This window comes from Carcharodon carcharias, chromosome 12, assembly GCF_017639515.1.
Source record: "Carcharodon carcharias isolate sCarCar2 chromosome 12, sCarCar2.pri, whole genome shotgun sequence".
Classification (NCBI taxonomy): Eukaryota; Metazoa; Chordata; class Chondrichthyes; order Lamniformes; family Lamnidae; genus Carcharodon; species Carcharodon carcharias.
Window position 1 is genome coordinate 124,517,322 of NC_054478.1, and position 17,713 is coordinate 124,535,034.

General features: G+C 41.1%; 1 protein-coding gene across 3 annotated transcripts in view; it reads right to left on the bottom strand.

Annotated features, from left to right (window-relative positions):
• Positions 1–17,713, bottom strand: part of fam117bb (family with sequence similarity 117 member Bb) — a 384,430-nt gene that overhangs the window by 257,880 nt on the left and 108,837 nt on the right. The window contains exon 3 of one of the 3 annotated variants that reach the window (XM_041200483.1): positions 6,790–6,882. The exons of the other annotated variants lie outside the window; for them this stretch is intronic. Within the exon in view, the coding sequence (XP_041056417.1) occupies positions 6,790–6,882 (93 nt within the window). The remainder of the gene's footprint in view (positions 1–6,789; positions 6,883–17,713) is intronic. 3 annotated transcript variants of the gene reach the window in all.

Here is a 17,713-nt window from a genome sequence, read left to right on the forward strand (position 1 = left end):
TGAAGCTTGATGTGCAAATACACATCTTTAAGAGAAAGCAGTGCATGTAGATAAGATAATCAGAATCCTAGAGATGTAGGATGCAGCAAGAGATGTGGCAAGGAGGAATTATTGAACGTGTGAAAGATCTTAGAGAAGTTGCACTTGGGAGTATTATGTAGAATTCTGGACACCCCTTGCAAGAAAGATATGAAAACAATGGAAAAGATTCCACACAGTTTCACTGTGATGTGGCACACATGATGAATAAGTTAGTAAAAGACGACTTGAAAAGCCAATGTCCTTTTTCTCCTTGAAAACTGTTGGAAGGTTATCTGGTAGAGGTTTTCAGGATTAAGGGTTGTGAAATTTAAAGTGATAGGTAGTGTCTTGCCAAACAATAGAAACAAAAAAGGGCACAAAATTACAATCATGATGAGTAAAATGAAAGTCAGGGAGAGATGATCTTTATACAAGCTGATAGTTAAAGTGTGGTATGTACTTACCAGGAATCATAAGTATATTTAAAATGGAAATTAAGATAGTTGCTTTAATGACGATTTAGAAGAATATGGTGAACAAGTAGAGTGGGATTAATCTGTGGCTCACTTAGATTTAAAAAATTGTGTGTTAACATTCTGGGACTCGCACTGAGGAGCCAGGAGAAACAAGAGTGTAGTGATGATGATATAATTAGTAAACTGTTCAAAGTTGTTTGTTGTATATTTGGTATGAGGTAAATGTTTTCCTGAACAGCACATCATAGACTTCTCTCTCCTCTTTCCATAGAGTTGCAATGAGATGGAATCCACAGAAGCTCAACACTTTTCAGTACTTTATCAAGTAGGCAACAATTCATAAATTCATCAAATAATGCGTCAGCATGTTATTCGCCTTAGGAGGCATCACTGTCTGGCCCGCACTACAAGCCAATGCATACATATTTCCAAAAGGGATTACTAAATCAAGTAATGACCAGTATCATTGACATGTTTCAGGTTTTTTAGTTTTTGTTATTTTAAGGGCAGAGTACAGTAAATCAGAAAATCTTATCAACATTAAAATAATTCAGTCCACTGCAATAGTAAAATGAAATTGGTTTTAGTGTTGTGAAAGTTTGCCATTTCCATTTGCTTCAACATCTATATTTTAAGGTTTGTACTGAACTGATTTAATACTAATTTTGCAGCAAATTACTTTGGGCTCCTACCAATGCTATTCCACAGCACCTGTTCAAAGAAAAACTTTCAGGTGCTTTACACACATTTCTTGCTCGCAAGCCAGAAATTTTACAATTTGATTCAAAATTCTTTATAGAAAAATGTCTGTGCACAATTTTTATAATATTGTGGAGTAATGCTGTTAGCAAGGCACATGGAAACAAATTTTGAATCTTAACGGAGAGGGGATACTGGATTAAAAAGAGTAAGAATCCCAAATACCAGAGATTTAAAAACAATACCACAGATAGCAACAGCTGATACCAAATGGAGGTAAAAATTCAGTGGCATCAGTCAGTGTATAGTGAAAAGCAGCAACAGTTGAGGAATCACAGCCATATGTTTACTTTAGCATTTATCTAAGTATTAAGAGCAAAAGAAAGGTAAACCAATAGATCTAAGATCTGTCTGTGTGGTTGATAGTGAGGAAGATAGCTGTTGGCCAGAGTGGTCAAGTGGACAGAAAAGTGGTAAATGGAATTCAGTAGAGAAGTGTGAAGTAATGCATTTGGGGAGAACAAGCAAGGGATAACACAATATACAGTAGCATTCTGACAAGTCTAGGGGGACAGTGCAACCTTGGAGTGCATGCTCATATATCTCTGAAGGTAGAACAGGTATGTGAGATGGTCAAGGCATGAGAGATACTTGGCTTTGTTGGTTGAGGCCCAGAGAATAAGGAGGGAGATTAAGCTAGAATTGTATGAAATATCAGTTTGATGGTAGCTGGAATACTGCATACAGTTCTGGTCACCACATTACAGGGTGGGAGATGATCACACTAAGGGGTACAAGAGAATGTTGCAAAGAATGGAGAAATTTAGCTACGAGCAAAGACTGGATCAGATGGAGTTGTTTTCTTTGGAACATGGAAAGCCATCAGGAGATGTAAGAAAGATGTATAAAATTACGAGGGGCCTAGCTACAGAGGATAGGAAAGACCTATTTGTGTTAACAGAGAGGCATGGGGCAGAGTAATTGGTAGCAGGGTTATAGGAGAGTTGATAAGCTCTGCCCAGAGGTTGGCTGTGGTCTGGAATTCACTGCCTGAAAAGGGTGGTGAAGGCAGAAATCCTAATTACATTTAAAACATTTTGGTATGCACTTGCGTGCGATAACCAACAGGGTTATGGACCAAGGGCTGCCAAGTGGGATTAAGCAGATGGCTCTTTTTAAACTGGCTCAGGCATAATGGGCCAAATGTGGCCTCCAGCTGTGCCTTAATTCTTAACTTTGTGTGTAAAAAGGGCAAGACTGAGCTCGCAGAATTAAAGGATGGTCTGTGAATGACACAGGCAAAGTGACTTCAATGTGCAGGAAGGGGAAGTGGGAGTAAATTACAAGTAAATATCTAATTTAATCCACCTATAACAAACTAGATCAAGCAGTTAGTTAAAAATGACAAAAAAAAGTCAAGCTAATAAAGGATGACATAGGACATCAGTGAGAAAGGTTCGGATTAGGAAGTAGAATCAGTATGGGTGGAGATAAGCAGCAGAAAATAGTGGAGAGAGAAATTCAGGTCTCCTAGCCATAGCTGTACTTTTGCACATGATATTAATCAAGAAATCAAAAAAGTTGCAATAAAGGTAATGCAATAATCATGGGGACTTTAAACTTCAAATTGAATGGAAAAATAGAATTGGTAAAACTAATTTAGAAGTATATTAGAATAATACATCTAGGAAGAGGATATTTTAGATCTCTTGTATGCTGAGGCAGGTTTAATTAATCATATCATAGCAACAGATCCTTTGGGAAGAGTGATCATAATATGGTGAATTTCATGTTGAATTCAAGAGTGACATACAGGAGTCTGAAACTAGATATTAAATACTGCCAAAAACATAGGTATGAGGGGTGAGCTAAGTAGGCTGGGAAATTAAATTAAACAGGTATGAAGGTAGATAAACAGTGGCACAAAGAATTATTAATAATTCCCAACAAATATGTATTCCAGTCAGAAATTTTAAAAATCCACAGGAAAAAAGTGATCCATCTTAAGTATGGTATTAGATTAAAAGTTCAAAAAGCTGCTAAGAAAAATAGTAAGCCAGGGGATTGGGGAAGATTTAGAAACCAAAGGGTGATTTAAAAAAACTGGGAGGGGGAAAATAGAACAAACTAGCTAGAAATATAAAATATCCTAACAACTTTTACAAGTGTGTAAAAAAAGAAGGCCTCAGAGGGAGAGACAGGAGAAATTATAATGGAGGCTAAGGAATTGGCAGAGACTACTACTTGACTTCAAAGAAGATACAAAAATGCCAGAAATGGAGAACCAAAGGTAGAATGAGGTTGAAACTTAAAGTAATTAATATCACTGAAGAAAAAGAACTGGAGAAACCAATGGGACTAAAAGCAAATCAATCCCCTGGACCTGATGGCCTACATCACAAGTTCTAAAAGAGGTGGCTGCGGAGGTTATGGATGCATTAGTTGTGTTCTTCCAAAGTTCTCTAGATTCTCAACAGTACCAGTATGCTTGAAGAAATAAACATAACCTCATTACTTAAAGGATGGAGAAAGAAAAGGGGAACTGTAGACCAGTTAGTATGACATCAGTCGTTGGGATAGTGCTGGAATGTGTTATTAAAGAAATGGTAACAGGACACTTATAAAATAATATGATTAGGCAGAGTCAACATAGTTTTAGGAGAGGGAAATCACACTTGGCAGAAAAAAGCCAATTTTAATGCTCTAGTTTTTTGAGAATATAACCAGCAGAATAGATAAAGGGGCATTTGTAGATGGTGTATATTTGGATTTCACAATGCATTTTATAAGTTACCACACAAAAGGTTGTTACACAAGGTAAATGCTCTTGGGGTAGGGAGTAACATGTTAGTATGGATAGGAATAGGCTAGCAGGCTATAACTAGCAGGGTGCTGCAAGGATCAGTTGAGATCTCAGGTTTTTACCTACTGTTACTAATGATTTAGATGAAGGGACTAAGCATAATGTATTCAAGTTAACAGACTACAGCTCTGTGTCCTCTTCGTGCCTTAAACTGATATAAACAGGTTAAGTGAGTGGACAAGGTGGTGGCAAATGGAGTATAATGTGAAATCTTAAATCACTTTAAGAATTTATTTTAAAATTAAGAGAAATTACCACAGATCACTGCATACAAGGCTGACTGATGAAGCATTCAAACACAAGGGTTGACTTACACACAGAGTAAAAAATGTGAACTGCCAGTATAGGTGCGGGCGGTCATCATTTTGAAATGTGAAGAAACATAACATGAGTAATTGATATTAAGTTAATGTGGCATGGTTTATTGAATGAATTAGTTGTAGAAAGATACCTTTAATCAAAGGTGTTTTAAAAGCGAAATTTGTTGTCTTTAGCATCCAATGCAGAGTTCATCAAATTCATTCCGAATCACTTTGGCTATGGCATCATTGTAAGGATTCCACTCTGGATACGCATATTTCTACTTTTGTGAAGGGTTTATTCCGTCAGTCAATCACCACTTATTCCATTCCAACACAAACATAATCGTTGAATGGCTTGTTGAGTTGCACATTCAAAGGCTGAACTATGAACGTTAGACTCCGTGGTATAACTACAATCCAGGTGTTACTTGTTCGCAAACGCCTCTTGATCTCTGATTATTTGGGATCTGAACTTGTCCCACACTAGTAAGCTGCATTCTTTAAGCCACCAGGGCATCCATTCCACACATTTTCGATGCATAATTTCACCCCATCCTCATCGACCCAACTGTTGTCATGGGCACGCACGAAACCCCTTGCAGGGAACTTGATGTTTGGCATGGCTAAGTTAGAAAATTACCATAGGTTTTAATTTCGTTTCATAGGCCATGCAGGCTAGTACCACGTGAATCTTGTCTTCTCATGTGCTGTCGTTTTTACTACTACTGTTTTCAAACCTTCCCACTCCACAGTTCGGCTGCAGGGCATATCAAAATCACGGGCAGTTCATCCATGTTGCCAATGTGACTTAATGGGTTACTCACATTTTCACCACTGCTTGATGAACTTCTGGAAACTGGTAATTTTGGCTTTGAGCTCTCTGCCTTTCGGTCAACTCTAACCAATCTTGGTCTTCTGTTGCAACACCAGACTGTTTCATTCCATAAAACAGCTACACCAACTAACTGTTGATCTGAAATTCTTGCTGGATTCGGGGATTGATTTGGCCCATTTAAGTGCATATTTTCATATTGCATTACAGGTGATGTAACCATTCCAACGATTTTCAGTACATGCTTCTCAAGATCAGGCCAGTGGTTGGTACCTGCTCTAATGGCACATTTGGTATTGGGCATCTTCTTCAGGGGATATACCTTCTTCCATTTCACTTGTTTTTCACTAACACTGAATTCCCTCGCTGCAGCACTTATTTGACAAGTTAGCAAATGCTACAACTGTTAGCTTGAAAGCAGCTTCGTACGTCATCCTTTCTGCTGGAAGACCCATTTTTATTTGTCATTTGCCATAACATGTGTGGTCTACTCTATGGAGGCACATCTTAAACTCCCATGCATCTTCTTCACAACACAACCCATATCGCCTCCTTGATCCTAAGTGCCAACTTAAACTTAAGTCAAACATACATTTCTAGGGTGAAAATTTGAGGCCAACTACTAATGCAAGTATAGCATTTTGCAGATGAAAAGGGGGTTGACTTAAACACCAAGTATATGCAAAAGCATGCTACTTGGTGCTGAAAAAATGGGGTTGAATTATACGCCAGAGCGACATACATGCCACAACCTACAGTAAATGTTCGTGTTCAGAGGAATTTGGGTGCCCTTGTACACAGAACACTCAAGTTAACAAGTACAGCAAGAAATTAGAAGGCAAATAGTATACTGGTCTTTATTACAAAAGGTTGGAGCACAAGAATAAGGATTTTTTTGTTGCAATTGTGTAGTACTTTGGCAAGGCCCCCATCTGGAAGGCCATGTATAGTTTAGGTCTCTGTACCAAAGGAAGGATTACTTGCCTTAAAGGTTCGCTAGATTCATTCCTGGGGTGAGGGGGTAGTCCTGAGAAAAGATTGAGGAGAATGGTCCTATTCTCACTGGAGTTTAGAAAAATGAGAGGTGATCTCACTGAAACAGAAGACTAAGGGGGCTCGACAGGGTCGATGCCTGAAGCTCTTTTCCCTGGCTGCAGAGTCTTGAATTAGTGGGCATAGTCTCAGAATAAGAGATCAGCCTTTTAGGACTGAATGGGGAGAAATTTCTATACTCAAGGGGTTGTAAATCTTCTGAATTCTCAGTTGTTGAGCATATTCAAGTTTGAGATCAATAGATTTCTGGGCTTGAAATCAAGGAGTATGGGGGTCGGGGAGGAAAATTGCGTTAAAGTCCAAGACCAACCATGATCTTATTTAATGGTGAAGCAGGATCAAGGGCTTATTCCTGCTCCTAGTTCTTATGTTTTTAGATGAATTTGTTGTAACACTAGTATAGACTACATTCAATGCACAACCCTGGTATATGCTATTGAATTCAGCCTGAAAAATACAAAACACAAAAAGATAGTGTGTTTCAAAATGCAAAAGGAAACTTCCTTGGCTTTCAATGCACACGTGGAATAATGGAAAACTAACCTCTTTCAATTGATCATTGCTCCCCCACGATGCTGAGCGTTTGTGGGATCCTTTCTTCTTTTCAGAGCTCTCTTCTGCCCAGGCGCTTGGAGTCTGTCAGGAACATGAAACAATATACTGCTTATAAAGCCATCTCATTTTGCTTTGAGTGTAGTCCAAGCTTTTTAGAGATTGCTTGGTTAACAAAAAAGGTCAATGCAATCATAACCATGAATACAAAAGCAAAACACTGCAGATGCTGAAAATATAACAAGGGTGACACCATTGTTGACTGGCATACTGATCTCTACCCCGCAGAGGCCAAACGCCAACTCTCCAATACTTCCTTTCACCGCCTCCAGACCATGGCCCCACTACGACAGAATTCATAGAATATCATAATTGTTAGAATACAGAAGACAGCCGTTAGGGCCCACGGTGTCTGTACCAGCTCTTTGAATGGGCAATTCACTTAATGCCATTCTTCCGCCTTCACCAGGTAACCCTGCACATTCCTCCTTTACAGATGACAGTCTAAATCCATTTTAAATGCTTCAATTGAATCTGTCTCCGCCACACTCAGGCTGTGCATTCGAGACCATAACCACTTACTGTCTGAAAAAGATTTCCCTCATGTCACTTTTGCTTCTTCTACCAATTACTTTAAATCTGTGCCCTCTCATTCTCAATCTTTCCACGAGTATTAACAGTTTCTCCCCATCTACTCTGTCCAGATCTTGCATGATTTTGAATGCCTCCATCAAATCTCTCAGCCTTCTTTTCTTCACAGAAATCAGTTCTTACTTCTCCAATTTATCTTCATAACTGAAGTTCCTCATCCTTGGAGCCATTCCCGTGAACCTTTACTGCACTCTCTCCAATGCCTTCACATCCATCCTAAAGTGCGGCACCCAGAACAATACGCCAGCTGAGGCTGAACTAGGATCTCATACAAGTTCAGCATAACCTCCGTGCTATTGTACTCTATGCTATTTTATTAAATGCTCTCAACCTGTCCTGCCACCTTCAATGGCTTATGCACATATACACCCAAGTCCCTCTACTCCTGCACCTGCTTTAGAATTGTGCCCTTTTATATTGTCTCTCCATGTTCCTCCTACCAAAATAAAGCACTTCATGTTTCTCCGCATTGAACTTGATTTGCCACCTGCCCACCTATTCCATCAACTTGTCTATGTCCTTTTGAAATTCAACACTATCTTCAGTTCATAATGCTTCCAAGTTTCATATCATACACAAACGTTTGCAACTGTGCTGTGTACACCAAGATCTAGGTCATTAATATATATTTGGAAAAGCAAGGGTGCCAACATTTATTGCCAAGTTCCTGCCTTCTCCCCTGGGGAACCCCAATAGGAACCTTCTTCCAGTTCCAAAAACATCTATTAAACACTATTCTGTTTCCTGTCACTCAGCCAATTCTATATCGCCAAACTCTCTTTTATTACATGCACTATAACTTTGCTTACAAGTCTGTTGCGTGGCACTGTATCAAACGCCTTATGGAAGTCCATGTATTCCACATCAAACGCATTGTCCTCATCAATCATTTTACCTCATCAAAAAACTCCAGCAAGTTCGCTAAACATGATTTGCCCTTAAGAAATCCATGCTCACTTTCTTTACTTAACCATCATTTGCCCATGGGAGTGTTAATTTTGTCCCAAATTGTTTCCAAGAATTTCCCTACTACCAAAGTTAAAAAGATTGGTCTGTAGTTGCTGGGCTTATCTTTATACCCTTACCTGGACAAGGATGTAATATTTGCAATTCTCTAGCCCTCTGGCACCACTCCAAAGTCTAAGGAAGACTGAAAAATTATGGTTACTGCCTCTGCAATTTCCACTCTCACTTCCCCGTATCTTTGGATGCATCTCATCTGGTCCTGGTGTTTTATCAACTTTAAATATAGACTGCCGATCCAATACCACCTCATCAATCTTAAACCCTTCCTGTCTGAACCACCTCCTCTTTCACCACAGTTTGGATAGCATCGTCTTCCTTGGTTAAAACAAATGCAAAGTATTCATTTAATACCTCAGCTACGCCCTCTGCCTCCCCTTTTTGGTCCTTAATCAGACCTATTGGTCCTTATACTGTTTATATGCCGAAAGACTTTGGGGTTCCCTGTAAGGTTGGCTGCCAGTATCTTTTCATACTCCCTCTTTGCTTCTTTTACCTGCTTTTTCACTTCCCCCTGAACCTTCTATATTCAGCCTGATTCTCCGTTATATTTTCTACCTGACATCTGTCATAAGCACACTTTTTCTTCTTTATCTTAATTTCCATCTCCTTTGTCATCCAGGGAGCTCTGGATTTGTTTGCCCTACTTTCCCTTTTGAGGGAATATACCTTGACTATGTCCTAAATACCTCTTCTTTGAAAGTAGCCCGTTGTGCAGCTACCGTTTTTCCTGCCAACTTTGATTCCAATTTATTTGGGCCAGATCTATTCTACCGCACTGAAGTTGGCTTTACCCCCCAGTTAGTTATTCTTACTCTGGATTGTTCTTTGTCCTTTTCCATAGTCAGCCTAGATCTTATGATAGAATGATTACTGTCCCCTAAATGTCCTCCTACTGACACTTGATCCACCTTATTCCCAAGAACCAGGTCCAGCAGTGCCTACTTCTCCATTGGACTGGAAACATTGCTGTAGAAAATTTTCCTAAACACATTCTCGGAACCCTTGCTCCTCACTGCCCTTTACACTACAACTATCCCAGTCTAAAAATCGGATAATTAAAATCCTCTATTAGTACTAGATAATTTTTGCACCTTTCTGTAATTGCCTTGCAAATTTGTTCTTCTCCATCCCATTAGTTGGTGCCCATTAGACAACATCGAGCAATGTAATTGTACCTTTTTTGTTTCTTAGCTCTAGCCAAATCGCTTCCATCCTTGACTCCTCTGGGCCATCCTCTTTCTCCAGCAATGGAATGTGCTCCAGTCAATACCACCACTCCTCCACCTTTTATTCCTTTCCTATCTTTCCTGAATACTTTGTACCTGGGAATATTTAACCGCCAGTCCTGCCCTTCTTTGAGCTGGATCTCTGCTATCGCCACAACATGCTTTTTCCACATGGAAATCTACACCTGTAACGTGCCAATCTTAATTATCACACTGTGCATTCATATGCATGCACAGTAGCCCTGATTTTGACTTCATTACTTTCGCCTTTACTCTGACCTCACCTAACTTACTATTTCTTATTCTAGTGCTAACCATCTTTCCCAATATTCTATGCACCTTGGTATTCCCCTGTGATATCTCTCGGCTCCCACACCCCTGCCATGTCAGTTTAAATCCTCCCCAACAGCACTAGCAAAACAGCATGCAAGACAATTAGTCCCATCTCTATTTAGGTACAGCCTGTCCAGTCTGAACATGTCCCTTCTCCTCCAGAGCTAGCCCAATGTCCTAAGAAAATGAAACCCTCTCTCCTGCACCATCTTTCCAGCCATGCATTCATCTGCTTTATACTCTTATTTCTAAACTCACTTCATCTAGTACTGGAAGTAAGCTGGAGATTAATACTATTGAGGTCCTATTGCTAATTTCCTAGCTAACTCCCCAAATTCTGACTGCAGGACCGCACCCCTCTTTCTTCCTATATTGTTTTGGCTAATGTAGACCACGGCTGCTGGCTGTTCACCGGCCCGCTTCAGGCTGTTCTGCAGCTGTTCAGTGACATCCTTGACCCTGGCACCAGGAAGGCCACACACCATACTGGATTCACAGCTGTGGCCACAGAAAGGCCCATCTATTCCCCTAAATACTGAAGTACCTATCACTATTGCCCTTGCAGTCTTCCCTGTAACCCCCTGTACAACGGAGCCATCTGCAATGCCATGGGCTTGCTCCTGGCTGCACTCCCTAGATGGACCATCATTCTCATCAGGATTCAGAACTGAAAACCATTTGGAGGTTGAGACGTACTCAGGGGACTCCTGCATGACCTGCCTATTCCTTTTTGACTGCCTAGTGATCAGACTTTCCCTTTCTTCCCGCATAATCTCTCTTTATTCATACAACTTAAGAGTAAGTGCCCTGTCACGGAGTGCACTATTGCAAAGTGGAATTGCTGCGAGTTTGGTGAGAAGGGAGTGACAGTTTAAGTTTTACGGGATAATCTTTTACAAAATCTAGTCCTGCTAGTTTGCAATTTAGCATTTTACTTAAATTTACTGTTCTAAGGAATGACATATTGGCATTGGAGGCAGTCCAGAGAAAGTTCACTAGGTTGATCCCGGGAATGGAGGGATTTTCTTATGAGGAGAGGTTGAGTAGGTTGGGTCTGTACTCATTGGAGTTTAGAAGAATGAGAGGTGACTTTATTGAAACACACAAGATTCTTAGCATCTACCCTGTCAAGCCCCCTAAGAGGTTGTTTCCCCTTGTGGGAGAGCCTAGGACCAGAGGGCATAATCTCAGAGTAAGGGGGCACCCATTTAAAACAGAAATGAGGAGGAATTTCTTCTCTCACAGGATAGTCAATTAGTGGAATTCTTTACTGCAGAGGGCCGTTAAGTATATTCAAGACTGAGATAGGCAGATTTTTAATCAGTAAAGGAATCAAGGGTTATGGGGAAAAGGCAACAAAGTGGAGTTGAGGATTATCAGACCAGCCATGATCTCATTGAATGGCAGAGCAGACTTGGTGGGCTGAATGACCTACATCTTATGGACTTATGGTCTCAAGTCTCTTAAAGACTTGGGGGCAGGGCTAATTAAGCAAATCAAGTCCTCTGATGGAGAGGTGAGATCAAATTAACTAACTGACTAAACTGAGTTCTGTAACTGCCAAATAGGAGAGTCATCTAAGGTTCAGTAATCTAAATGAGAGGTTAAGTACTTTGTCACGGAGTGCACTGTTGCAGAGTGGACTCAGAGTTTGGTGAGAAGGGAGCTCAGTTAAGGGGGCACCATTTTCTTTTCTTTATCTTCTTCAGCCTCTAGGTGACCAAGGTTTGAAAAGCTGCACAAGGGGATTTGAAAACATTTTTGAAAACATCCAAGAATGACATCACAGGGGAATCGGGATCAATCAATCAGGATCAGGAATCAGCATGCGAGTGGTGGTGGCCTTGGTAAGGAGGCGTGTTTCTACTGTGCAGAATTTTAAAGTAAAAATTGATCTTTTGTTTAAATTATCAATGTTTAAAGTAAGGTCTCTGGTATATATTTAATCTTCTTTGAGTAATTTAAGGGTAAATAATGGCAGGGCAGCTCAGCCAAGTGAAATGTTCCTCCTATGTGATGCGAAGAGTCAGGGAGACTTCAAGTGCAGGAAGTGTCTCCAGCTACAGTCACTCGAAATCCACGTTTCGGACCTGGAGCTGTGGCGGAGTCACTGTGGAGCATCTGCAAGGATGAGATCTTCGTGGAAAGCACGTAGTGAGGTGGTCACACCGCAGATAAAGAGTGCACAGGCAGAAAGGGAATGGATGACCGTCACACAGTAAAGGCACTGGGCAGATAGTACAGAAGTCCCCTGGGTCCATCTCCCTCTCTAACAAATTTTCCTTTTGAAATACTGCTGGGGGAGGTAGTTTCTCAGGGGAAAGCAGCAAGAGCCAAGTCCGTGGCACCATGAGTGGCTCAACCATACAGTGGCCGGGGGGGGGCGGGGGGGAGAAATAGGTGGAATAAGTGGGAGAACAAGAGTAATAGGGCGTTTTATTGTTAGGGGGAACACAGAACTTCCTACAGCCACAGACGATACGTTGCTTCCCTGATGCCAGGGTCAGGGATATCATTGAGTGGCTCACGGACATTCTGAAGGGGGAGGGTGAACAGCCAGACGTCATGGTCCATATCAGTAGCAATGACATAGGTAAAAAAAGGGATGAGGTCCTGCAAGCAGAATATAGGGAACTAGGAAATAATTTGAAAAGTAGGAACTCAAAAGATAGCAATCACAGGCTTACTCCCAGTACTACATGCTCGCAAGATCAGGAATAAGAGAATAAACTGGATGAATGCATGGCTGGAGCAATGCTGTAGGAGGGAGGGATTGAGATTCTTGAAGCATTGGGACTGATTCTGGGGAAGATGGGACCTGTACAAGCTGGAGAGGTTGCATCCCAGCAGGACTGGAACCGAGAGCCTCACAGAGCTATTTGCTTGCACTGTGGAAGAGGGTTTAAACTAGAGTGGCAGGGAGATGGGAACCTGAGTGGGGATACACAAGAGAGGGAAAGAGAGGGAAACAACAAAGATAGAAATAAACAGAGAAGTAAAAACCCAAAAGTGGAAGGCAGAGGAAACAAGGGCTGGCAGTAAATATGAAACAATGTGTAAAAATGTTAGAACAGCAAGTCTAAAGGCACTGTGTCTGAATGCACGGAGTATTTGCAATAAGGTAGATGAATTAATAACACAAATAGACATAAATGGGTACGATATGATTGCAATTATGGAGACATGGCTGCAGGGTGACCAAGGCTGGGAACTGAATATCCAAGGGTACTCAATATTTAGGACGGACAGTCAGAAAGGAAAGGGAAGTGGGGTGGTGTTGTTGATAAAGGATATCAGTGCAATTGTGAGAAAAGATATTCTGTTCAGGAAATGAAGATGTAGAATCAGTCTGGGTGAATCTCAGAAGCAACAAGGGGAGGAAAACATTACTGGGAGCTGCCAAGAGACCTTCAAACAGTAGTGGTGGGGGTGGGGTTTTGTGTGTGTGTGTGTGTGTGTGTGTGTGTGTGTGTGTGTGTGTGTGTGTGTGTGTGTGTGTGTGTGTGTGTGTGTGTGTGTGTGTGTGTGTGTGTGTGTGTGTGTGTATATATAGTGTGGACAGCGTTAAACAGGAAATTAGAGGTGCATGTAACAAAGGTGCTACAGTAATCCTGGGTGATTTAATCCACATATAGATTGGGCAAATCAAATTAGCAATCATACTACAGTGGATGAATTCCTGGAGTGGATACAAGATGCTTTTTTTTTAAGACCAGTATATCAAGGAACCAACTAGGGAACAGGCTATCCTAAATTTGGTATTGTGCAGTGGGAAGGGGTTAATTTATAATCCAGTTGTGTGGGGTCCTGTAACCATAACATGATAAAATTCTTCATTAGGCTGAAAGTGAAGCAGTCCAATCCAAAACCAGGATCCTAAATCTAAACAAAGGAAACTACAAAGGTATGAGGTGTGAGTTGGCCAAGATAGGTTGGGGAACTTGATGAAAAGGTATGACGGCGGATAGGCAATGGCTAATATTTAAGGAACAAATGCAGGCATTGCAACAGTAATACATTCCTTTCTGACGCAGAAGCCCACAGGAAAAGCAGCCCACCAAAGGCCAACAAAATAAATTAAGGGTCATAGTAGATCCAGAGAGGAGTCATATAAAGTTGCTAGAAAATGTAGCAAGCCCGAGGATTAGGAGCAGTTTAGAATTCAGCAAAGAAGGACCAAGAGATTGATTAAGAGGCAAAAAATAGAGAATGAATGTAAACTTGCAAGGAACATCAAAGCAGACTGTAAAAGCTTCTACAAGTATGTAAAAGAATAAGACTCTTGAAGACAAATGTAGGTCCCTTACAGTCCAAAATGGGAGAATTTAAACTGGAGAACAAGGAAATGGCAGAGCAATTAAACAACTACTTGAGTTCTGTCTTCATGGAGGAAGACAAGTAACTTTCCAGAAATACTAGGGAACCAAGGGTCTAGGGAGAAGGGGGAACTGAAGGAAATTAATATTACTAAAACAATAGTGCTGAGAAATTAATGGGACTGAAAGCCAATAAATCCCCAGGGCTTGATAATCTCTATCCCAGGTTACTAAAAGAAGTGCCCATGAAAATAATGGATGCATTGGTTATCATTTTCCAAAAGTCTGGATTCTGGAACAATCCCAGCAAGTTGAAGGACGGCAAATGTGACCACATTATTCAAAAAAAGAAAGGGCGAAAACAGGGAATTACAGACCAGTTAACCTAACATCAGTAGTAGGAAAAACACAAGTCTATTAGAAAATATCAATAGGATTAGACAAAGTCAACATGGATTTATGAAAAGGAAATCATGTTTGACAAACCTACAGGAGTGAGGATTTAAATAGTAGAATAGATAAGGGGGAACCAGTGGATGTGGTGTATTTGGATTTTCAGAAAGCTTTTGATAAAGTCCCACATAAGAGGTTAGTGTGCAAAATTAAATCACATGGGATTGGGGGTAATATATTGGTATAGATTGAGAATTGGTTAGCAGACAGGAAACAGTAGGAATAAATGGGTCTTTTGCGCAGTGGCAGGAGGTGACTAGTGGGGTGCCGCAGGGATCAGTGCTTGGGTCTGAGTTATTCACAATATACATCAATGATTTGGATGAGGGAACCAAAATGTAATATTGCCAAGTTTTATGATGACACAAAACTAGGTGGGAATGTGGTAAGGAGGATGTAAAGAGGATTCAAGGTGATTTAGACAAGTTGAGTGAGTGGGAAAATACATGGCAAAATGTAGTATAACATTGATAAGTGTGAAATTATCCACTTTGGTAGGAAAAGCAGAATGGCAGATTATTTAAATGGTGATAGATTGGGAAATGATGATGTACAAAGGGGCCTGGGTGCCCTTATACACCAATCACTGAAAGCAAGCATGCAGGTGCAGCAAGCAGTTAGGAAGGCAAATGGTATGTTGGCCTTTGTTGCATGAGGAATTGAATACAGAAGCAAAGATGTCTTACTGCAGCTGTACAGGACCTTGATGAGACCACACCTAGCGTATTGTGTGTAGTTTTGGTCTCCTTACCAAAGAACGAATATACTTGCCATAGAGGGAGTGCAGCGAAGGTTCGCCAGGCTGATTCCTGGGATGGCAGGATTGTCATACAAGGAGGTTGGGTCAACTCAGCCTGTGTTCACTGGAGCTTAGAAGAATGAGAAGGGATCTCATTGAAAAGTAAAAATTCTGACAGGGTTCGTCAGACTGGATGCAGGGATGATGTCTCCCCTGGGAGGGGGTCTAGAGCAAGGGGTCACAGACTCAGCTTACAGGGTAGGCCATTTAGGGCTGAGGTGAAGAGAAATTTCTTCCCTCAGGGGATGCTGAACCTGTGGTATTCTCTACCACAGAAGGCTGTGGAGGACAAGTCACTGAATATATTTGAGGAAATAGATTTCTGTAGCCTAAAGGCAAAGGGCATTTGGCCGGGGGCGGTATGGCATTGTGGGTGAGGATCAACCATGACCACATTCAATGGCGGAGCAAATAAGGAGCCGAATGGCCTCCTCCTGCTCCATTTTTCCATGTTTCTATGTGGTTTGACCAAGTCTATAAAGTCCATGCAATATTCGCTCCCTTTTGGTTTTGTACCATGAAATCTCTTGTCATTTAAGCTCTCCTGCCATCCATCATGTCACAGACCTTACTTTTTGTTGTTGCTCTCCCCTTTCACTTGCTCAAAACCTATTACAATTCTATCTTTCCTCAGTTCTGGTGCAGGGTCAACCTAAAACACTAACTCTGTTCCTCTTCACAGATGCAGCCTGATCTTCTGAATATTTCTAACATAACCAGTGTTGTACCACAGAGAACTACCATCTTTTTGGACTCATTTATTATAATGGCGTAATCACAGACATTTGAATTTAATTATATGTGGTAACTGCCTCCCACCTGTCAATCATGGGTCATGTGATGTTCTGTAGGGGCTTCGACCAGTGAGCTCTTAACACAGGCAATCCAGGGGTTGGGGGGGCCTTTCGGATGAGAGATCAGGGCTAGCCGGCAAGCACTCCCAGATGTTTCCGTAATAAAATTTTACAGTAGCTTTACAAAACCTGTATGCTCCATAGAGTCATCACATTTGGCAACAAGAGTAAAATCAATTTCCACTGTGCATCTCACCCTGTTACTGTTGAGTAAATCAAATTTTAAAAAATTACGTACCAGTCATGCTGCTGTTTGGAAGAATCAATCCATAAACTAATATTAAAGATTGGAGTCAGTATGTTGAGCACCTCAAATTTTACTTTGTCACAAATGAAATAACCGCCAAAGAAAAACGGAAAGCAACCCTCAAGCTTATGTGGCAGTAAAACATATACCTGATTCATAACCCAACCGTCCTGAGCGCACTGGATTCTAATTCACATAGTGAATTAGTGGACCTAGTGAAAGCACACTTCCAATCAAAGCCGCCTGTGATAACTGAATTCAAGAGTTTGTAGCCCAGGAAAGTTCAATGCAACCTATGTGACGAACCTCAAGCAGTTAACGGAATACCGTGACTTTGGGGGAGCATTAAATGATATGCTGCAGGACCAACTGGTATGCAGGGTCAAGGATGACGCCATACAGTGCTGCTTGCTTGCCGAAATTGATATCAACTTTGAACGCAGCCTAGAAATCTCCCTTGCCATGGAAAGTGCTGCGAAAAACTCGCAGGCTTTGCAACACGTGGATAATGGCACTGTACTTAATGTGTGGCGGGAACCTGCTGTCAAGCGTGGCGTGAAAATCAGACCTGCAGAATTAAAGCGCGATTCAAAGTCCACAGTAAGAAACATTAAGGAGCCCAACAGAAACACTTCATCAACAACTTCAAGACAAAATTGCTATAGATGCAAAGGTGACCATGGAGCAGATACTTGTAAACTCAGAGGCAGAATAACATTGTCATAAGATGGTACACGTGATTAGGCAATGCCAAACAAAGATGAAGCAATCTGCAAGACAGCAAACAAACATGAGTGAGTTAACAGGTACAGCAAAGTCTGAAGCTGCTGATACTGACAGGTACTCCTTGTATAATGTAACTGCTGTGAAAATGGAGCCTATTACAAATAAATGAGAAGTGACTGCGAATGGAACTGGATACTGGTGCCTCAGCTACAGTGGTTGAGAGCACGCTTTCACATACCTTAATTAAGAAAGCCAATAAAATTGGAGCAGACAACCACTAAGTT